At 37.7% G+C, this 24,211-nt stretch overlaps 2 protein-coding genes across 2 annotated transcripts; both read right to left on the reverse strand.

Annotated features, from left to right (window-relative positions):
- Positions 1 to 422: 422 nt before the first annotated feature.
- On the reverse strand, positions 423 to 3,373 carry smim13 (small integral membrane protein 13). Its single transcript, XM_058374215.1, has 3 exons — positions 3,216 to 3,373; positions 2,873 to 2,988; positions 423 to 1,420 (listed from the first exon to the last, which is right to left on the reverse strand). Exons 2-3 carry the CDS (start codon positions 2,946 to 2,948, stop codon positions 1,230 to 1,232), a joined length of 267 nt encoding a protein of 88 aa, XP_058230198.1. The 5' UTR covers positions 2,949 to 2,988; positions 3,216 to 3,373; the 3' UTR covers positions 423 to 1,229.
- Positions 3,374 to 4,350: 977 nt separating this feature from the next.
- On the reverse strand, positions 4,351 to 24,211 carry cdhr2 (cadherin related family member 2). The gene is made up of 31 exons (XM_058406210.1): positions 24,129 to 24,211; positions 22,931 to 22,988; positions 22,139 to 22,204; positions 21,898 to 22,034; positions 21,745 to 21,798; positions 21,569 to 21,658; positions 21,146 to 21,235; positions 20,618 to 20,737; positions 19,756 to 19,902; positions 19,426 to 19,501; positions 19,027 to 19,145; positions 18,601 to 18,819; positions 17,774 to 17,929; positions 17,204 to 17,365; positions 16,230 to 16,291; positions 15,786 to 16,029; positions 14,039 to 14,278; positions 12,732 to 12,801; positions 11,452 to 12,036; positions 10,777 to 10,848; positions 10,518 to 10,567; positions 9,736 to 9,899; positions 9,083 to 9,176; positions 8,758 to 8,846; positions 8,598 to 8,669; positions 8,039 to 8,183; positions 7,823 to 7,944; positions 6,951 to 7,064; positions 6,313 to 6,396; positions 6,026 to 6,089; positions 4,351 to 5,171 (listed from the first exon to the last, which is right to left on the reverse strand). The coding sequence occupies exons 1-31, from the start codon at positions 24,135 to 24,137 to the stop codon at positions 5,025 to 5,027; spliced, it is 3,921 nt and encodes a 1,306-aa protein (XP_058262193.1). The 5' UTR covers positions 24,138 to 24,211; the 3' UTR covers positions 4,351 to 5,024.

The raw sequence follows: 24,211 nt of genomic DNA on the forward strand, positions 1-24,211 counted from the left end.
AGAACCTTCTGGCCAATCAGAATTGAGATACAAATGTAGTTACATTGTAATCACTTAAACCGTCTTTTTTTGCACCTCTTTCTTGAGGTTAATAAGACTGGATTGTCATCTTACTTACATCCTTAACACTTTCCTGTAATAGGAGACTGGTCAACTTCCATTAATTGACACTGGAGACTCTAGTTGTTAAAAATCAAATCATAACGAGTGCAGAACATAAATCACCACCATCCGACCAATCAGACTGCAGAATTCAGATATTGATATCGGTGTGATATATCCCTTTAAGTCGAGTTGTTCGTTTTCTCTTTTGCGAAGATTTCCGTTAACTCACTATACATGACTGAATCTATACAGAGTCCTAGCTTTCACCCATTACTCAAGAATTCAGACGTCAAGTCACGATTGCAGACACGCCCCAGTTCCAAAGGTTTTATCCAATACTTTTATTGTGAAGGGAAAAATACATCTGCTGCCATTACAGAAGCGATCCTAAAACATAAAACATATCAGCTTCTGTGCCGCATTATGCTTTTTCCAGTGGGAGCTAGCTCTTTCTTAGGGAGCTCAGAAGAAGCGGAGTCGACTAGTAACAGACCTGATGATTAATATTCATCTGTAGCATGGTTAAAGAAAAATCCTAAAAATCCTATTTGAGCTGGTTTCCGTCTCTGATACCTTCCTCTTTGTGTCGAGTGTAAATAAAGCCGATCTGTTTTGTCAGTTTGCGTGACATCGTTCCCCCTCGTCTAGCAGCCTGTATGCGGTAACGTGAACGAAATGGTTAGCAGCACGATGGCAAGTCAGTCAAACGGGGCGCAGGAGCTCTGTCTCGGAAATGGGGAAAAAAAATGTAGTTCAAGTATGCTCAAGACGTTGTTGTTTTTTTTTCTCAGATAGATGAGGAAGGTTTGATCACAGGGTGTGTGTTAGTTCCTGGAAGTGATCTGTGACGAAGGACTCGCCTCTAACTGATCACCATCGATGAAAGACATTGAACACTTTTCTGAGCATGGAATACACCTAAAGGATGGAGAGGTGGCAGGAAGAGAAGAGGGAGGGAAGCTGATGTTTTATTTAATGCTGTATAAACTACGACTACACGCGCCGATATGAAACGCTTGGCAACCCTTTCTTTATGTTTGGCAAGGTCTAAAAGGGGCAAGTGCTTTCTGAGTGGCTCTTTTTCGCAATTGCATTTTAAGAGTTTGACGGGATTTCCTCAAATTTTACGTAGTGCTGCTTGGAAAAGCGACTCTTTGGCGTGGGGGTTTGGTTCGATGGCGGGGCGTCGGAGGGGAGCTGCGTTCGCTCTCCGATTCCGAAGGTTCCGTTTCGGCCTGAGGCGAGCCCGTGTCCCCGACCAGCTCGCGCAGGAACTTAAACTTGGACAGGAAGAGCTGCCACACCACGTACCAACCTGCAAAGCAGCAACACATCAGTCCCACACTTTAACAAATCATTAACCTGCCAGTGTGGCAATGTGCAGGCATGATGTACACTGTGATTAAAAAATTTCAGAGACAGTTAGATCTTTTCCATATAATAACAGCATTTACTGCACTGAAATGTGATAGAAAGTGGTGGAAAGGTCTAAAAACATGTGTTTGAGGGTTAAAAAAAACATTCAAGAACCCCTGTTCTGTGCGTGTGAGACCTTTCAGTGACCCTGAGCGGGGTGTGTTCTGCACTGAACTCTAACCACCTACTCTGTGTGTGTGTGTGTGTGTGTGCTTGGTTATGTAACATCAGAGTTCAATCCTGTCTGTCAGCTCAGACTATGAACGCTGCTGAAAAGTCTATTTGATTTGTAATAACATTAAATAATATTTAAAAGTCATTTCTTTAGTTTATAAGAGAGTCAGTCCAATTTGATGTGGAAAAGCTGAACTCATCCAAGTTTTTCTAAACAGGAAGTAAGCTGATTTATTTCTGAAAAGTGTGTGTGTGGGTATGAGCGAGACCTTTCAGTGACCCTGAGTGAGGTGTGTTCTGCACTGAACTTTAACCACTGACCGTGTGTGGTTATGTAACATCAGAGTTCCGTCCTGTCTATCAACTTGACTGCAACTGAAAAGCACTGAATGCTCAGCTGTCAATTACATAAATATAGTAAAATAATATATATATATATATATATATATATATATATATATATATATATATATATATATAATTAATAAATATACATACATATATATTTAGCATATATAAATTTACTTTATATATATATTTGTGGTGCATTGAACAAATACTTTGTAGAACCAATCTATTATTTTCAAGTCTGAATAAACTCTATTCCCATCTTATGGGACTGTCTGTCTTTCTTGTCTGATAAAACCTGGTCTGTTTTAATTTAATTAAAATTCTATTCTATTCCAGTTACTCTAATCTATTAATATAATTCCACTGTTTTATTCTATTCCACATTAGTCTAATTCTATTCCAAGAAGGGGGGGGGAATGTTTAGTTTAATTCTGATGAGTCAATTCTATACCGCTCGAATTATTCTATTCAACTTTCTTCAGTTCTATTCTGATTTAACTCTATCCCGAAGAAAAGTATTCCGTTCTGATCCGGCTTCTCTCCTGTTACGCTGTTCGACTCCGTTCTGATCCACTCTACCGTGTTCTATTCTGATCAAGCTGTGCTTAGAAATCTCACTCTTATATCCGATAGAACTCTATTCCCGGTCGACCCTACACCTAAAAGTTCTATTCTGATGTAAAAGTCAGAAGTGTTCGCACTTTGCGTCGCGTCATTCTGATCAAGTGCTATTCCAGCTGTTTTGTGACGTCACTAGGTGACTTGCTAGCGTTCCTTCTGAGCATTAGCTACTTTCCCCTGAACAGACTGGAACAGAGAGGCTTACCGAAGAGCATGAAGAGCAGCACGCAGACCAGAGTGGCCACGATGACCAGTACAGTCAAGCCCAGACTCTGCCACATTCTCTCTCTCTCTCTCTCTCTCTCTCTCTCTCTCTCTTTCCTAAAGGACAAAAAAAAACATCCATTCAGCTCATGTACTACTAAATGATCCACTGACAATCCCATTCCATACATCTTAATTACTTCACAGCGCGAGACTTCAAACACTCACGCGCTGTCGCATATATATATATAATATATATACACACACTTCAGCGGTGTTTGTAGTTAGCCTGAACAGCTAATTAACCCAAATTAATAATTAAATAAATAATTAAAAGCTCATACAGTCCGCTCTTTCCTCACGGGGACACACACGGCTCATGGAGGGCCTGCTGGTCTTCTGTTAGTGAACTGTCTACATAACTGCGACACGTTTAAGAAAAAGATTTCCTAGCAAAACTGGACGAGTTGCAGTCAACAACAAAATTAACCGGAAGTGGGTGAACCGGATGTAGTCAGCAGACGCGCGACAGTGCCTGGTGGGTAATGGAGTTCTCAGTACTGCGTTTGTGTGATTCTACATTGTATGTATTCAGTATTAATATAGTTACTATCTATCTATCTATCTATCTATCTATCTATCTATCTATCTATCTATCTATCTATCTATCTATCTATCGCCTAATTAAAGGAGGCGTGGCCTCTATTTCAGTCCAAGTAAAGGAGGCGTGGCCTCTGTGCAAGTCTAATTAAAGAAGACTGACATAGAAGACTGACTATTTCTATCTATCTATCTATCTATCTATCTATCTATCTATCTGTCTGTCTCTCTATCTAAAATGAAAAAAAGTTTCATTTGAGGAAATAAGATTGTAATCTTGTTGTTAATACTAGTTTTCTATCAAAACAAAAAAATGTATTCTTTGATTCTCAGGAATTTGAAATGAGTTTACTGTGAGCGTTAATGAGTTCTTAGAAAACTTTAGTTCTGGAAATTAGGGTGTCATGAGGAAACTCTCGAAGCAAAATATGCAAACAGCATAAGAGAAAGTCATGCGTGTGCATGCACACACACACACACACACACACACACACACACACACACACACACATACATACACAGTGAGGACAGGAATCGAACCCTGGTCCCTCTGGTGCAGGACGAGTGTGCTAACGGCTATGCCATCACAACCCCCCCCTTTAATACATCAGAGAGGATTAAAAAAATAATAATGATAAACCTAAGCCTTGGCTTCTTCATCATTGTTTACATATTAGCATAAAAAATAAAACATCACGTTTAGTGCAGTTAACATTACCACCCACACACTGATCATTTTCTAATCACAGCAGAACACGTGATGTTTTATTTCTCTTCTACCTCAGCAAATAAAATTTTTTATTCAGTCATAGAATTGCAAGTCACACATCCAAGCATTAATTGTTATATTTTACGGTTGGGAAAGTCCATTAAACAATTCAGTTCCCCTTATCACTTATGTTATAGCAGCTATAAACAGTCATTCCTGATCTGTCCTTTTTTCTTTCTCTTGAGGGTCAAAAAGACAAAAGAAAGAAGTCGTGTACAAAACGTCTAACTAATTAAACCATCAACGCTGTGGAATAAATATTTATTTCTAAAAAGGATTATGATAACTTCGTACAAGGTTACATCAGAAAATGCCATAGAGAAAAACAAAACAATGCATTGAACATCGAATCAAAATATACATTAAAAAAGAAAGATGTAGCCCAAGTACAATTATAATTGTAAAATATAGTAAAGTGATTTACAGTGCAGATGTAAAAGGGGAAGGGGGAAATGATCATTTCTCTCTTTTCTCTTCTGCACAGGAAACACTGCTACACTGTGGATTTGTAAGCAAAGATTTTTTTTCTTAAAAAAATTAGAGAATTCTACAATCCCGTTTCAAACAGGTTAAATATTAAGATAATGTTCTAAAATAAAGAGACTATGCACCTGATCAGCTTTATATTTCTAAAAAAAAAAATGTATGACATTCACATGAATTGATGCTTTTTATTGTGATGACATTTGTTGGAAATTGCTTGGAGAAAGTATGAGAGAAGCTAGCATGTGAATCCATGAGTGGTGGTGCCTCCAGTTTCAGTTCAGAGCAGCGTGATGGTGTGTTACAGGTCTGTGGTGTTGAGTGATGGGTTGTCGAAGGTCAGGCTGGGATTCTGGGAGTCTTTCTTTTTCCCTCTCTGAGCCAACGCGGCACCCAGAGGCTCAATGTCTGCAAAGTCGTCGCCATTTTCCTCTTCCTCCTCAATGATCTAGGAAAGAGAAAACACATTCATGAATAGATGGTTTTATTTCAGATATTTACACTTTCCATCCACCTGTCCATTCATTCACTCATATATCCAGTTGTCTATCCATCCATCCATCCATCCATCTATCATAGACAGCAATTTATTTTTTATTTAATCCATCCATTATAGCCAGCATATTATCCATCCATCCACCTATTATAGCTAGCTAGGTGTAATTTTTCCCATCCACCCTTTCGCCTATCCATCCATCCATCCATCCATCCATTCATCCATCTATCCATCCATCCATCCATCCATCCATCTATGAATACATCCATCCAGCAATCCATTTATCCATCCATCCATTCCTCAATACATTATAGCCAGCAAGTTATCCATCCATACATCCATTAATCAATCCATCAGTCCATGCATCCATCCATCCATCCACCTATTATAGCTAGCAAAATCACAGCATCCACAAATATATCCATCATAGCTAAATTGTTATAAACTGTTATATTATTATATTATATTATATATTATATATATTTATTATATTATTATATAATATATTATTATATTATTATATATTATTATTATAATATATTATATTATTATTACATTAACTATTATTCACTCCACCCACTCACCCAGTTGTCCATCCATCCATCCTTCCATCCATTTATCCATCCATCAAATTCAGCAAGTTATCCTTTTATCTGTCTTTTACATCTTTTATCTGTCCATTACAGATAGCTAGTTTTCCATCCATCCATCACTATTATTTACATCATAATCTACACCCTCTTTGCAAATTTTATAAACATGTGCTTTATGTGTTATGTGGATTTTTTGTTTGTTTGTTTTTTTACCCTCAGTGCCATTGTGTCCTTGTCACTCATATTCATATCCATATTGTAGTCCAGAGAATTGAGGCTACAAACACACAGAGCACATACACGCGATCACAATACAGCATACTGACGTGTATTCCTGATGAACTGAAAGACTCTGAGAGCTCCGTAAAGAACAAATTAATTTCATAATGCAATAAACAACATTAAGAGGTACCCGAATTGTTTCAGGGCCAAGTTTAAGTTCCTTTAATAAGTTAAATAAGCATGAACATAAAGAACGCATAGTGTGTGGTGATAGCTACCTCTCTCTGTCTCCACTAGATGCATCCTCGTCAAAGCCCAGGTCTGTGGAAGCATCAATGTTCAGGTTGAGGACCGGATTCGCCCTGCGGAACAAACACCAGCATCGAAAACACACTTAGCACACACTCACATTGCTATAATGAGGTAAAAATCAAAGAGCTTGAGTGCTAGGCTAACTAAACCTAATCTAGTTAACATTACTTGAATGTTATCCTAAATTTTGTTTAATAGTGTACGTCCTAAATCTAAGACATTGAAATCTTTCCTCTTGCAAGCTAGTTAGTAGTTAGTAGCTAGATTGCTAGTAGTTAGCAAGCAGGCAGTTGCTAGTGAGCTAGCTTTTGCCTTTAATGTTCATTTTGCCAGCTTTGTCTAATGATAAATAAATCAATTAAAATACAAATAGAAAAAACAAGCTAGTTTATTAGCAACATGCTAGTTTACTAACTATGAGCTAGATTAGTTTTTTGCTCTTGCATATAAATATCTGGAATTTAATCATTATATTAAAAATTAGATCATCATGCTGGTCAAATATTTATATATTTATTTGCTTGGTTTAATCCAGTCTGGCAAAATTCAGTGAGTATCTGTGTGTGTGTGTGTGTGTGTGTGTGAGTAAGTGTGTGTATCTCACCCCTCTCTAGTGTACTTGTTGGTTCCAGGAACAACAGGTCCGTCCTTCTGGTACTCATTAGCTGCCATGGCTGCCGTGTTCATGGCCTTGGCTGCCTTCAGCTTCGTCTTGTACCTAAAAAAGAGAAACGCAAATGAACCAAATTTTTATTTTTATTTAAACATCACATTAAACATTAGACTATTACTGGTACAAATAATACCATAGATTATTACTAAGGGGTAGATTGTATATAATCATTTGGTACAGCTGTCAGTGAATCTACAGTCTGAGCTGGAAAGAAATCAGCCATAGCCTCAGTATATATTTCTCCATTGGTGGTGCTGTTCTATTAAATAAAGTCCCACTGGGGCAGTGGTGGCTCAAGTGGTTAATGCCCTGGGTTGTCAGGGCTCAAGCCCCATTGTTGTGCAAATAAGCAAAGCTTTTAACCCCTCCCTGCTCCAGGGGTGCTGTATCATAGCTGCCCCTCTGCACTGACCCCAACTTCCTATATGCAAAGAAAAGAATTCCACTGTGCTGTAATGTATATGTGGGAATAAAATAAAGGTTTTGTGCACTCAGTTCTTCTTAAACTTAAACCTTTTACAGAAAGGAGTTCTAACAACTGCCCCTGGCATTTGGCCCTTACATCATTAATACGTAAGAGGATTACATTTTCATTTATGGCATTTGGCAGACGACCTTATTTTTAATCTCATTACATACAACTGAGGCTTAAGAGCCTTGCTCAAGGGCCCAGCATTGGCAGCTTGGTGGAGCTGTGAGTCGAATTCACAACCTTCTAATGACTAGCCCAACACCTTAACCACTACACTACCACATCCCCAAATTAATGGATTAATGGTCCATCAGTGGCAGCAACGTCTTACTTTTTCCTAATGCACACCATCGACGTCGTAGTGACGATCAGGACGATCACCAGCCCCCCCACGAGTCCCACCATAATAAACAACACCGTGTTGTTTTCTTGTGGCTTCTCTGTGCTGGCCAACTGCAAAAGCAATGAACAAAAAATAACAATAAACCAACCCCAATCTATCTTTTTATGTATGATAAAACAACGCGAATCGTTCCCGTTTTCTTACAATGGTGGTGAGACCGTACTGCTGCAGGATGACGCCGTACTCTTCATACACTTCCTGAGAGTTCAGGATCTTCCCAACGTCATCCGAGTTGAGCGCTGAACCGTTCAGGAACACGAAGTACGCCTCGAGAAGAGTCACGACTTTCCTAAAAAAAATAAAAACATACAAAAAATCATCCACGGTGTAGTAGTAGTAACATGATACTAATATAAATGTAACTTCAAATGGATAAAAAAAAAACCTATGATGTTTTAGATAAAAGTTGAATGATCGTTTGATAGAAATAGAAAATGATTTTTTTAAACTTTTTTACATAAATATATAACAAATATAAATATAATATGAATATATAAAATAAATTTATAGAAAAATATTATTTTGTAATTTGTTATTTTTAATTTTTTTATTAAAAAAAAACCTTGGTATTATCTATGAAAAAATCACAGAAAATATATATATTTTTATATATATATGTTTATATAAATTGAATTGAGGTATTGAGGCACATTCTTTTATATTTATGGATATGAATTTATCTACATTTTAGGCGTGATCTTACCTGGCAGTGTTGCTCGAATCGGGTAACACTTTAACTATATGCACCATTGATCTTGTGGCTCCGGATAATGCCCTGAAAAAAATTTAAAAAAAAAATATATTTACCACAGCAGCTTTGCTAAGTGTGTATGCTAAGTGGATGACGACTTAACAACACTCACCCTCTGATATACGGCAGGTTTTCGTTGACTTCACTTACGGATGCATCAAAGCGGAGGCCGACTTTGTAAGACTTGTCCACTGTGACAAGCTGCAAAAAGAAAAAGAATAAAAACAAATCAGAAAGACTAACTTGTTTAATTTTGGAAACTTCTGATAGTTGGTTTAAATGTTAAATAAAAAAAATGTCTGTTTTGAGGATGACAGATATTCCACATCATCCATTACAGCTTAGAAAGTTATTCCAGACAATGAACAAAATAGTACAAGTAGTTAAAGGAGTCTAACTCGTTTTCTTCAAGGTTAACTCGGTGACGTTTTGTTTACCTCCAGGATCTCATTTGTACCGAGAATGCCGTTCTTCGCCGTCACGGTCACCAGGTACTTCCCCTGTTTGTCAGATTCCAGGACACTGGTGGACCTGAGAAGCAGAACCATGTGATGAACCAATTTATTCGGTTTAAAATATTATTTATTATTCATACACAGTATGATGTGACCAGCAATAGAATAAATAAGATAGATAGATAGATAGATAGATAGATAGATAGATAGATAGATAGATAGATAGATAGATAGATAGATAGATAGATAGATAGATAGATAGTTTGATTGTCCTTTTCATACAGCATCCAAAAGTCTTTTATTCATCTTTCACCACAGCAATTTTCCAATAATTCCAATGTTTTCGTATTAAAGAATGACAAATTGTACATTTTTCTTCCTTTCTGTTTAAGGTTGTGGAACAATTTAGTCCCTATGACAGCATCTGTACAGTTAAATTCTGTTTTTATTTCAACTCTATTCCTGTTCCATTTGATTCTATTTCTATGACGCAGACAGTCACACATCATACCTTGTATGCATGTGACAGCAGAATTTCACGTTAGAGACTTGTGATTTGTCTTTAGTCAGAGATGCTAACACATCAACACAATCTTCTGACCAATCAGAATCGAGAATTCAAGTTATAATCTTACTTGATAATTCCTTTGTAGTTTCCGTCAGCATCTGGCTGCTCCGTCTCAGCAAAGAAAATGTCGTTTATCGGCTGCGGCTTACTGTCCGGGTCGGTGCTGGCAAACTCCACTAATTTGACCCGAAACTCAATCTTCCTATTGTCTCCTGAATCTCTGTCCTTGGCCTTTTGAGAGATAGCAACAAGATCAAAAATTCAAACAAATGCACATTAGCATACTGGTGGTTTATGTTAAAAGACACAAGTCACAGAAACTTCCTGATCATTTCATCACAAAGCGGTCAATTTCTACTGTTTCCTGCTAGTCAGCAATTTGAAGAAATGGTCCATACATGGGACATAAAGTCTGTTCTACAACAGGGGTCCGCAGTCATCGGGCTTCAGACTGGTACTGCTATTTTATTTTGAAAAATTGCCACTTCCGCCCATGCCTCACTCCCTTTGTGGGTTTTCCCATACATCAGTAAGTCCGCAAGCTAACCTACGCTAAAATGACTTCAAAACAAAGGTCACTAGAGAGCACCCCACACCAAATCACATCCATCCCCCACCACCAACCGTGCCACGGAGAAATTGTCTGGTATCAAACTGGTCCATGGTACGAAAAAGGTTGGGGACCCCTGTTCTGCAAGATAACTTTAAATAGGCTGCAGAATGTCTAGGTACCTCAATATTTTTAGAAAATAAATCCAAAATGAATATATGTCTAAAATAGAATGGAAACGTTAATTTAACTGTATTAAATTTAATAAATAAATAAATAAATAAATAAAAAATACTCACATAAACCCGGGCCACACTCTTGCCTTGATCAACATTCTCAGAAATCAGCACTACAAGATTCATATATAATATTTTTTAAACACTTTTTCATCTCATTCTAAATGATATTTATTTAAAAGTATGCTTTAATAATGTGAGAAGGATGTATAGATGCAATATTTATCCTAGTAATCATTAGCAATCCTCACTAACCTTCAAATGTGTAACAAAAATGAATTAAATAATTTTTTAAAAAATATATATATTTTTTAAGATTTACCAAAAAATTCCTGGACTGGGATGAACTCGGGTGCGTTGTCATTCATGTCAGTAATATCAATCGTGACAACACCTGGAAGAGACGATAATATACGTCACAAACCTATGTGATGTGCTTATGTTGTTGCTAGAATAATTTAGAAAAATAAAGTCAAGTTGCTGAAATTATTATAAAACATGATTGCTTCAAAAATTTAAGATTGAAAATAAATAAATAAATAAATAAATAAATCTGCACAAATGCCAATAGGAAATGTACTAGTCTTTTTTATTTAAATAAATAAATAAATAAATAAATAAATAAATAAATGGATGAATTAATAAATAAATATCAAAAGACACATTAAAATAAAATATACTTACACATAATTTTTTGCATAAATTAATAGAATTTAATTCAGATTATACTGCCATATGAAACAAACTGCGCATAGAACAAACAAACAAGCAAAAAAAAAAAAAGGGCATTAATTGTCGTATAGGCTGCTCTACTCCTTCCATTGGGCAGCACAGTTCCTGCCCCAGTGGACCATCTCATTTTTGACCACTAGGTGCAATATGATTGCATCTATCAAATAATAATTTTGAATCACTGACCAATTAAAAGAGTTAATTAACAGATTATGAAAATTTAACTTCTGTATATGATGGCCACTGTGTTCCTTTTTCAACTCACCTTCTGTGCTGTTCCTGCCCTTCTCTGTGTAAAGGTCCACCACCTTAGCGGTCATTTTCACCTGAGGGCACTCCTCATAGTCGATTGTTATGCTGTCTGCGGTCATCACAATACCGTCGGGCTTTAGAATGAACCACTCCTCTTTACACAGAACCCATGTGAGGTTGATGAGGCATGAGAAAGAAACAAGCTCGTACACCAGCAAGTGGTGTGTGTCCATGTCGCTCCCAACAATTTTCCCAATTTCCGTCCCCGCCACCGTATTTTCCTCCACCTTAAACGTTAACCCGCTAGGGAAACTAGGTGGTGTATCATTTACATCTTCCACCACTACATGCACCGTGCAGGTAGCAGCACTCCCACTTAGATCGGTGGCCTCGATCGTCAGCGTATACCTCTTATTTTCGCTCTCATAGTCCAGCGCTACATCTGGATCCACCATGATCCTCCCTTGGTAGTCTGCACCATCAGGCTCTGACACACACAGGAAGGTGCCTCCACTGCCACTTTTAATGCGGAATGATATGCGGTTGTTGTACTCGGTTTGATCGGCGTCGGTTGCGTACACAAAACCCACAAAGGCACCTGAGTGAGGAAGTTAATTTGTTTATTACATTTTATATTACATTTCTGGCATTTGGCAGACGCTCTTATCTGGAGCGACTTACTTCATTTTTATACACCTGAGCAAATGAGGGTTAAGGGCCTTGCTCAGGGGCCCAGCATTGGCAGTTTGGTGGACCTGGGATTCAAACTCACAACTTTCTGATCAGTAGTCCATCACTAAGCTACCACATTTCAAGACATAACCAAAACTACACAATTAAGCAATATTGTACTACAGCCTTACCTTATCCTAGCTAATCAGAATAATGGCACGATTGCGAGACATCTGACATTTTGGATACAATATGACCTGTTTATTTTAGCTGAAATAGGTCCTTAAGAAGCTACACTCACTTTATACCCTAGCTAGCCAGTTTACATTAATGTGTGCATTTATGTTAATTTGCTTCTTCTTTTTTATCTTTATATGACAACCTTTCATATTTAAAGTCACTTATGTTATCACTGAATGCTGGTCTTAAGCCAGGAGGTGGAGTTTTATGCTAAATATAAGCACTCTTAGTATGACCCTTGAGTAACTGCTGTATAAACAGCGCTACAATGTATGACTATCATCGTTTACACATGGATAAACAAAATAAACCTTATATTAATTCACATTAATGTAGAACAGTAATAATAATAATAATAATTTCATCTTCGTGTACACTTGCCTGTTTCGCTTTCGTTCACATAAAAGGTGTATTCTGATTGCAGGAACACAGGAGAGTTGTCATTTTCATCCTGGAAGACAAAATCAAGCATAACGTGACAAAAACGTCATGATGATTGACCGCTTATATAAAACTAGATCATTAACAAAAATAATCTTAGCAGCAGACCACAATTGTTGCAAGATTAAAGACAATGGTTAAGAACAAAGATAGAAAGTCCTTAGGTCAAGAAAATTTAACTTGACAAAGGCAAAACTGTGATAAATTTACACAAAGATGGACAAATCAGAGGACAGGACACCCAGGGATGGGGTCCCAGGGAAGAGGGCTCGATGCCAGGCAGCTCAGTGGGCCCTGCCCCATGGTGGGAATGGACAGATGGAAGGACGGTTGAGTAGAATGCAGAAAGTCCAAATTTTTGGACCAGGTGACAGAACCGAGGAGAGCCCAAGGGCGGCTCAGGGACCCCCTCGGGCGGGTGAAGAGCTCTCCCCTTGACCTGATCTTCAGAGGAAAGGGCTTGATGCTGGGCAGCTCAGTGGGCCCTGCCCCGCGGTGTAGATGGATGGATGAAAGTATAGATGGGCAGTTGGGCAATGGCAAAGTCCAAATTTTTGGACCAAGTGGTAGAACCGGAGAAGGCCCGAGGGCAGCTCAGGGACCCCCTCGGCCGGCCAGAGAGTTCTCCTCTCAGCCTGATCTCCCTCTCTACCGCGCTCCAGAGGTCATGGCTAGAACAGGTAGTAGCCAGAGGGGTGCCGGGGGACCTCGGCAGGTGGTAGGGAAGACTTGTATAAACTGACACATCAAAAAATGATCTTAATTTGCATGCTGAGGTAAGATTTGCTAATTTGCTAACTAGGTTAGCCTGTTTTTTTGCTAATGCCAGTTTATTCTAGCATTGATTTAATAAATTAGCTAATTCCATCTGTGACTACTGGTAAGTTTTGCAAACTAGTTTAGCTTTAAAAAAGTAACTTTCACTTAAGTTTCTTCTCTCAAGAAATGTTTAAAATTTAATTGTGGCTAAATATTTCAAGTTTTAAGTGAAAATTGAAAATGCAGTATATCTTGTGTTTCGCTGAAATATATATAATAAGTCTTCAAATACACAACACATTTTAATTCAGTAGATGCTTTTTAATACTACCTAATGCTACTTATCTGGCCAAAATGTCAACCGTTGTTGCATTCCTATTCATCGTAATTAAGAACAGCTTAGCCATAACATAACTATAAATAAAAATCATTATATCACATTGTTAGATGAATGTATATGTCTTAAGATAAAGTGCGTAAACACTCACATCAATGTTGATGATGAAATTGACCCAAGAGGACAGAGCTGGTATGCCCATGTCTGTGGCCGTCACGTTGAGTGTGATCACGCCGTTCAGCTTGACATCAATACCTTCGCGGTCCAGAGGCCCTTTGCTGGTTATTTCCCCGGTGTTCTCATTGATAGTGAAGTTGCTGCTGTATTTCCCGGGCTCAATGCCATACTTGATTACGTTGTTGGGAGTGCCTGGCTCATCGTTATCCCGAGCCTAAACAAAGGTCAAACACTGTTAAAATCTACTATGTAGATTATGACTAATTAACACTCCTGCACTAACGTTGGTATGCTTACTTTCCTTTTCCTTCCTTTTTCTAATTATTAAAAATAATCACTTACATGTTCTCATCATTCTGACCAGGCTCGAATAGTAAGAGCATTTGTTTGAATGATATTTTTGAATGATAAATTTGTTCGAAGCCCAAACTAAACTATATCCAAACTGATACTAAACCCAAACTGGTACTGAGCCCTAAATGAGACAAAGCCCAAACTAAACTATATCCAAACTGATACTAAACCCAAACTGGTACTGAGCCCTAAATGAGACAAAGCCCAAACTAAACTATATCCAAACTGATACTAAACCCAAACTGGTACTGAGCCCTAAATGAGACAAAGCCCAAACCAATATGAAGCCTACATTTACAGTAATTCAAACTGAGGCCAAAAATCAAAAGTGAGACACAACCCAAACTAATAGTCATCACAAACAGAGACTAAACCTCAACTGAGACTAAACCCAAACTGATACCAAACTCAAACTAATACTAAACCCAAACATATATAAAATCCGAACTGAGACTATACCCAAACTGATTCCAAACTCAAACTGATACTAAGTCCAAACTTATACTAAACCAGAAGTGATACTAAACCCAAACTGATACCAGACTCAAAATGATACTAAACCCAAACTAAGACTGTACTCACACTTTTATGTAACCCAAACTGATACCAAACCCAAACTGATACTAATCCCAAACTGAGACTAAACCAGAACTGATACTAAACCCAAACTGATACTGGACTCAAAGTGATACTAAACCCGAACTGAGACTTTACCCACACTTGTACTAAATCCAAACTGATACCAGCTGAGACTAAACCCAAACCTATACTAAACCCCAACTTAGACTAAACCCAAACTGATTCCAAACCCAAACTGATACTAAACCCAAACTGATACTAATCCCAAACTGAGACTAAACCAGAACTGATACTAAACCAGAACTGATACTAGACTCAAACTAATATTAAACCCAAACTAAGACTTTACTCACACTTATACTTAACCCAAACTGATACCAAAACCAAACTGATACAAAATCCAAACTTATAGTAAAACCAAACTGATAGTAATCCCAAACTGAGACTAAACTAGAACTGACACTAAACCCAAACTGATACAAAACTCAAAGTGATACTAAACCCAAACATCTATTAAATCCGAACTAAGACTACACCCATACTTGTACTAAATTCAAACTGATACCAAACTCAAGACACTTAGACTAAACCCAAACTTATATGGAACCCAAACTGATACCAAACGCAAACTTATACTAAACCTATACTAAACCCCAACTTAGACTAAACCCAAACTAATACCAAACCCAAAATTATACTTAGCCCAAACTTATACTAAACCTATGCTATCAGCATCCTGACCAGGCTCAAATACTATAAATTAGAGTATGTTATATTTTTTCTCTCACCTCAACAAAGTACTTCAGCACATTGTTCTCGCGAATGAAGATCTCATATGGATTTCTGAGAAACTGTGGTGTCTGGTCATTAATATCAACAATGATGAACTCCAGCACAGTGCTGCCCACGTTCTCCGCCAAGTCTTTGGCCTGCAGCGTCGCAAAGTATGAGTTCTTGCGCTCGCGGTCCAGCTCTTGTCCATTTTCCACATAAACGGTCCCGTTGTTTGAGAAGACATTAAATAAAGTATGGCTGGAAAAGAAAGGAAATCAGAAGGTGTGATGTTTCCCTGTATGGAAATGGTAATGTATTAAAATGAGCTGCTGTTTAAAAGAAATCACCTCCTAACCAATCAGGAGTCAGAATTCAGTGTGGTACAATGGAATATAAAATACACAGTAACATGAAAACAACCAACCAACTAAAGCTCTAGATTTAGAAGCTGGACATACATGCTAACAGGGAGCAGACTGTAGGTGAGGTTGCCCTTGTCCAGCGCATCCTCATCTGTCGCCTAAAGGACACAAAAAAGAGAAAAAGTTAAATAGATCCAAACTGAGACAAAAACCAAACTTATACTAAGCTCAAATTGAGCCTAACGACATACTGAGACTAAACCCAAACTGAGACCAATCTCAAACTAAGACTAAACTCAACTGAACTGATAACCAAGCCCAAACAGATGAACTGAAGTAAAGATTAAACTGACCCAAACTAAGACCCAACCAAAACTGGGACTTAACCCAACCTGAGACTAAGCGTAAAATGATACTCACACTTATACTAAGTCCAAACCTAGACTTAACCCGAACTGACAATAAACCCAAACTGATATGCAGCCCAAACTGATACTAAACACAAACTGATACAAAACCCCTAATGATCATAGGTTCAAACCAATACTAAAAGCAAATTTACAAAAATCTAAACTGAGACAAAACCCAAACTGAAACTGTGCCCAAACCAATCTGATGCTAAATCCAAACTAAGATTAAACCCAAACTAATATTCAACACAAACTGATAGCAAACCAAAACTGATAGTCCCAAAAGTGGGACTAAACTAAAACTGAGGCCCAAACTGATTTCAAATTGAAATTGAAATTAAAACCCAAACGTATATATATTAAACCCAAACTGAGACTATACCCAGACTTGTACTAAATCCAAACTGATACCAAACTCAAACTGATACTAAATCCAAACTTATACTAAACCCAAACCGATACTAATCTCAAACTGAGATTAAACCCAAACCCAGACTCAAATTGATACTAAACATAAACGTATATATTAAACCCAAACTGAGACTATACCCAGACTTGTACTAATTCCAAACTGATACCAAACGCAAACTGATACTAAATCTAATCTTATACTAAACCCAAACTGATACTGAGCCCAAACCAACTGCACCCCACACATACCGTAATGGTTTGCAAGATGATTCCATTTTCGCAGTGCTCTGGAACCAATAACTCATAAGTGTCTTTTTCAAATGTTGGGACGTTATCATTGATGTCGTTGATTTTAATGGTGACCGTAGCCGTAGACACAAACTCAGGTTTTCCCACATCTGTGGCCACCACCTAAATAAACCAAAGAATCCCTTAAATTTCTGGTTCAGAGAAATCAGGAAATTGTGATTATGTACGACTTGTAAAAACAGTTATGACCTCTCGATAAGCATTACTGTTTATGTAGATGATGGCGCGCATGTTATTTCATTACAGAATGATTGGAATGTTAGATTTATAAACCTACTTACTGACTAATTTGTTTCTAAACTGACTAGATGCCAGATAGGGAGGAGAACCATCAGCTATTTACTATTTGTTGAGACATTAGTGTCAGTTAGGCCTACCCTAATATACTGACAAAGTCTGATTCATTAATTCCCAGCCATCTGGTTATTTCTAAAAAAAAAATCTTTGAGAACAATAAACAAATGGATGCATCATGCTGCTTTTATCCACTGCACTTGTTCACGCTCGCACCTGCACAATCATGGTTTGTTTTGTCTCGTAGTCGATGGCGGCTGGGTTTTTGATCACGATCAGCACAGCTTGGTCCGACATGCCGCTTGAGGGCGAGACAGAAAAGGCGGCTTTATCCGTTCCCTCGAGGCGGAGTGTGAAATGGCTGTTCTCGTCCTGAAATTAATAAATAATATATGACTTTTGAACCTTTTTTTCTAGAATCAGTGCCATTATGTATTTCAGTGCATCCATATCAATATAGTATACATCGACCAGGCATAACAATATGACCACCTCCCTCTTTTGCTGCCAAAACAGCGCTGACCCATTCTGCACTGTGTATTCTGACCCCTTTCTATCAGAACCAGCATTAACTTCTTCAGCATTTTGAGCAACAGTAGCTCATCTGTTGGATCGGATCACACGGACCAGCCTTCTCTCCCCACGTGCATCAATGAGCCTTGGCCGCCCATGACCCTGTCGCCGGTTCACCACTGTTCCTTCCTTGGACCACCTATGATAGATACTGACCACTGCAGACCGGGAACACCCCACAAGAGCTGCAGTTTTGGAGATGCTCTGATCCAGTGGTCTATCCATCACAATTTGGTCCTTCGTCAAACTCGCTCAAATCCTTACACTTGTCCATTTTTCCTGCTTCTAACACATCAACTTTGAGGACAAAATGTTCACTTGCTGCCTAATATATCCCACCCACTAACAGGTGCCATGAGGAGGAGATCATCAGTCTTATTCACTTCACCTGTCACTGGTCATAATGTTATGCCTGATCAGTATATATCTTGTGGGTCACTGGGATATCCTGAAAATGCTCTTCATCTCACCGCGTCTGTATCTTTGACCCTCATGTTTAATCCTGTGATGGACAGACCGACGGACGCATGCTCGTCCACGTCGCCGGTGAACTCGCTCGCTACTGTGCACACGCTCCCTTCGCACTTGTAAAACCGTGGCGGCTTGTTGTTCACGTCATCGATCTGGATATTGAGCGTCGATATGGCACTCGCGTGGACACCATTGACGTCCATGTTAGCTTCGGTGGCCTGGCAGAAATTGACAGAAAGGAAGGAATTGTATCTTGAGAAGGAAAAGTGCAAGGATAAGATATGTCTTTCATGCTATTGTTGTTGTTAATGGAATTAATGTCATTGTTGGTTATTGTGGTTATGGAAGATACTCTTTTAAACATTCAAAGCTTAAAAAGCACGTACAGTTATAATATAAGTGCTCATAGGGTTTCTTTACAGTACCTTCACACTGAGCTGCACAAGGGCATTAACATCCTGCAAATCCTCTCGGTCAGTGTCGCTCATGACCGTAACAACACCAGTATCCGGGTGAATTTGGAACAGACCATTAATGTTGCTGTCTGGAAAAATGAACAACAACAAAAAGAACACGGTTTAGTTCACAGTGTACTCCCCAAACAGACCGCACATCTTACAGATTATTATCGATTCCACCCTGAATTCTTACTGACACGCCCCCAACTCTAAAACTCAGTAAATGACGAGTTTTTGCTGACATTTTCAAGTCATAATTACGATCTTTCCGACATGACCTGAAAGCACCGTTAGCTCACATTGTGCTCATGTTCTTGCAATGTTTCATGTTCACGAGTTGTTTATAAAGTTAAAAAATGAGTTCACCTTCAATGGTGTAACTGATGACGTCATTGATCCCCGTGTCTGGATCTCTGGCCACAACCTTAAACACGGACGTCCCCTGGAAAAGGAAATATCACATTCTCTGCTCACGACACTGAAGGGTTTAAAGCCTTGTTTCATATTTCTATCATTTGTAAACAATGGTCTATGCCAGTGTGGAAAATAAAATAGACAAAAATGTTTAGACAACAGAGTAGACCATTTACAGTGAGATCGTAAACTTTAAAGTGTTTTTATAGGCTTTTAACAATAACTGTAAAGCTAGCAAGGTAAAAAAAAAAAAACATCAAATCAAAAGGTGCTGGTACGTACCACAGCCGAATGCTCCTTCACGCGAGCTGTGTTCGGGAGATTTAAGAACTGAGGATTGAGGTCTGGTACATCAACAATTGTAATCAAGGCAGTGGCAGTGTTCCACTGAACGTGGTTGGGATTGCCGTGAAGTAGTCCACCGCCATCCTGAAGTAATACAAAAATCACCGGATTAACATGACACTCATATGCTATGTTTATCGTGAGATGCTAACAAACTAGCAAGACAATATCTGTCAATTCAAATCTCCAGTTCCCTGAACACCCTGTGGACTAAAGACAAGTCAAAACTACAAATGTTAAGAAGTGTGAAACACGTGTAGAAAGCGACCAAACCAAACTTCAGCCCTATGAATGAACATAAACGGATAACAAATCCAGATACGATCATGAAGAAGGCGTCGGGTTGAGTTCTGGGAAATAGAACCAATTAAATTTGCCCTGCCATCCTGCTAGTGCTGCCATTTCTATGGCAGTGTTTTTATCCATGGCGTTTCCATGGAGGTATAGTGGCAGGGTTCTGGTTTAGGCCATGCCTACTTTGGGTTTAAATTTGAGTACAGATCCAAATGTTTGTAGCTAAGCAGATATAGATATGGATACAGATCAGCCCAAAATGTTACACCACTTATTTACATCCTATGCTTTCATTAGCTAATGAGAGTTTATTCTTCAGGTCGAGAGAGATCTACTAAACACCTAAAAACACCAAACACTCTCTTCAGAAAACCAACAATGCTGATACTTGACCTTCCAGTAGTGTCCTACTGCTTCTTCAAACTTCCGAGCTCAATCACAACACTTTAGTATTGTTCAGTAAAACTCATAAAATGTGATATCACATGGATGAAGACAGACTCACCGTCGCATTGATTTGTAGCTGATAAAAGGTGCTCTTCTCTGTGAAATTAAGTGCCTGCTCCAACACAACATCTCCTTCTTTTGAGATGGAGAACATGCTGAGTCCTTCAGTGGGGACGGACTAACACACACAGATATATACATATAAAAAAAGCCATTGTATTGATCAGAATCATCATGTTGAATTGATGCTTCAAACTGTTGCGTCCATTCGGTTCCAGTTTCTGGAGGAAACTTTACAGCTTGCATGTAGTTTCCGAATAGGTTCTTTGAGCACTTACTTTTAAAATTTATGTTGACCCTAATGTTTCCCATCAGAAAGCCTTAATAGCTCTATGCAGAGCCCTACAAAAGAAGGGTTTCCCTATCTGAAAAGGCTCTAAATAAAACATTAATAAATAGAAAGTTTCCTTAACATCCTTTTTGGAAACCAGTTCTTTCTCAACTTTAACTCTAACCATTTTCCATTTTTCAATGTCTCAAACATCATATTCCTGTTTCGTAAAAAGAGCTGCAAAACAGAATGTACCTGATCGATTTTGTATGAGACCTTCCCGGCTGGTCCTTCATCATCATCCTTCGCTATTACGTGCAACACTGTAATGTTCACAGCAGCATTCTGTGAGTGGGCCCATTGAGAAGAAAACCACAGATTTATGCTTTTGTTCAGCATATATTTTGGTTATATATTGCAAAGTATTATATTTGTGAATAAATCTACCTCAGGCACACATATATACAGGAGCTGCACAATGAAACTGAAACACTGGTCAGTGTAGAGTTAGAGTGCAGCCTGGTGGCCAATGTGGCTTGTGGCCAAAAGACTTGGATTGTATCAAAAAAACATAAAACCACAGATTTTCAACTCACCGCAGAACTGAATGCACACATCGACACTACTGACCCTAACCCTATATGAATGTATGACTGTTCATGCTGTTCTTTCACCCACCTCTGGCACTTTTACGTTGTATGGCAAATTTTTGAACTCTGGCTTCTCGTCATTTCTGTCTAGCACCAAGATGTTAATATATTTTTGTGTCTGAAAACAAAAGCTGTAAAGTTACAGAGCACTGCTTCAAGAAAAACAACTCGAGCTGATTTTCACATTGTATAAAACAAACCTACCGGGACAAGTATCCCATCACTAACAATAGCTAGTACAGGAAAGAAGTCTTTGGTCTGAGGAAAGCAAAAGATCAAACTGGTCAACTGCTGCCCTTTAACTGGACCAAAATCTACTAAATGTTTTTTTTTTTTTAAATTGATCTCTATGCTCACCTCTCGGTCGAGTGGAGTTCTAATGTAGACGTCACCAGTATGTGCACTCACATTGAAGATATCGTTGTCTTTGGTTATCTGATAGGTCAGTGGGTCATTGTCTGGATCATATGCCTTGATTTTAAATGCGAACTCTCCTGCAGAGGAAAATAATTGTCCCTTTTTAGTTAAGGGGGGGGGGGGATCAGGGGGAATAGAGACACAGAATCAAATGAAGACTATCACATGACCTGTACTGTACCTTCACGTAGATCCTCCCCCAGTTCAATAATAGATGTTTCAATGACCGGAACATTCTGACTGTAGCCTGGAAGAAAACACACACAAAACCTGAAGCATTAGATAAACATCACCTCTCAATTTCATAGATTTTTTAACGAGTGAACACTTTTTTTTAATTTCTTTAGGTTACTACACAGTCCCTATGTTTTTCCAAATCATTTATAACCCAGTGGTGATAAATTTCTTCAACGTGATTGGTCGGGGGTTGATGAACTTTTTAGCTCTGACAGTAGTTCCGGCTGCAAGACAAATCACGGCTTTGTATTAATGTGCTCCTGATAATACGTTATCGTTTCTATAGTAACATGCTTTTTTGTGATTTCTTGGTAACACGACAAGCTGCATTTTATTATTATTTTTGGCTTCAGGGAACAGAAACGAAGAGAACGTTAGTGACCGTTTTAACAGGCTAACAGGAACTTGTTTTAGGGATGATTCACGACATTATATACAACTATACCACGTCCCTGTCATTGGTTAATTTCCCGTAACAGCACAACCCTTGGATTTTTTTGGATATCTCATGTAGTATATACACACATCATGACCTATATCTATCCAAGCATCATATCAACAGATATGCCAGTAATAAACGTGATTTGTTGTCCATACATTTTGAACTCTTGTATATCTTATTGGCTTTCGCATGACTAAATTACTCAGATAATAGTCCGGACTTTGAACTCATGGAACGTAGCAAGTGTTAGCAGCGTATCCATGTAGCTAATTTACCTGTGTGTTAGATACTTACAGGTGGCAAAGAGAGTTAAAAGCAGAAGTAAGGAATTCCACATGCCCCCGCCGTCCAACTGTGAATGAATAATAATAATAATGATAATAATAATAATAATAATAATAATAATAATAATAATAATAATAATAATAATAATAATAATAATAATAATAATAAACATTATAAAATAGGTAACAGTAAATGTTTTTTATTTTTTTCCACCAACACTAATGCTGATTTCAGAACAATAACAATAATAAGACATTACTGTAATGTGATCTGTTATTATAAAAAGTATAAAATATTTTTTTTCTGTACGTGATGTGAAATTTTAATATTTTTTCCTTCACACAAAGTATTTTTTTCAAACTCTATTTCGTTCAAAGCAGCTTCTCCAAAACATCTAGTTAAAGCCATGGATTTTTAACAATTTCAAAAAAGTATATATATATATATATATATATATATATATATATACATATATTATTATTTCTAAATATATAAATATATATATATATATATATATATATATATATATATATATATATATATATATATATATATTAATTCTGAACTAAATGAAATTACCATGGAAATATAATTTATAATTGATCATTTAAAGAGCATTCTTGTTTCAAAGTTTTAAAGTCTCTTCAAATAACAAAGTACATGTACATAGAAAATTAGAAATGGTCAATTTTAGTGTGTTTATATACATATATTTATATGAAAAGTGTCTCGTTGTGTGTGACCTTTGCACTTTTCGGGAAATTGGTGTCTCAAGACTTTATGATGAGGAAGAAGATTAAAGAAGACAAAAGCTTAAATCTGGAGGTTTAATGAAATAAAGGGTGATTTTATAGGAAATTAAGTTTAAATAATAAAATAAAAATTGTGATTTTAAAAGAATTGGAGATTAAATGCTATGTTTTTGGAGTTCCATTGGACGACGTAAATGTTTGAGAATAATGTACACGATATTATTAGCGCAGTCGTTTGTTTAAAGTAATGTGTTCTTTTGAGAAAATCAGATCTGATTCATTATAACAACTGATGTCATTAAAATAATTTGATGTTTAGTTGTTTTATGCCAGAATTGTAATACAGATTATTACTTTATATTTCATTCACTTAATCTATATTTTTCACACACAGATTTCTCAGCCAGGAAGAAATCATTTCTTATTTGTTCATATCATAAAAAAAAAGACCTCACCTTCCCCATTCTCGTCCTCGATGCTCTTCTGGTGGACGTCGTCCCTTGAATGATGTGAAGGTGTTGCTGTGGTGAGACCTTTG

This window comes from Hemibagrus wyckioides, linkage group LG02, assembly GCF_019097595.1.
Source record: "Hemibagrus wyckioides isolate EC202008001 linkage group LG02, SWU_Hwy_1.0, whole genome shotgun sequence".
Classification (NCBI taxonomy): domain Eukaryota; kingdom Metazoa; phylum Chordata; class Actinopteri; order Siluriformes; family Bagridae; genus Hemibagrus; species Hemibagrus wyckioides.

Coding starts and splice junctions, on each gene's coding strand:
- smim13 (XM_058374215.1), bottom strand. CDS start 2,948: ATGTGGCAGAGTCTGGGCTTGACTGTACTGGTCATCGTGGCCACTCTG. Junction 1,421..2,872: donor GCTGCTCTTCATGCTCTTCG/GTAAGCCTCTCT, acceptor GCTGCTTTGCAG/GTTGGTACGTGGTGTGGCAG.
- cdhr2 (XM_058406210.1), bottom strand. Junction 18,820..19,026: donor TTGTGCAGCTCAGTGTGAAG/GTACTGTAAAGA, acceptor AATTTCTGCCAG/GCCACCGAAGCTAACATGGA. Junction 14,279..15,785: donor TGCTGAAGTACTTTGTTGAG/GTGAGAGAAAAA, acceptor ACCTTTGTTTAG/GCTCGGGATAACGATGAGCC.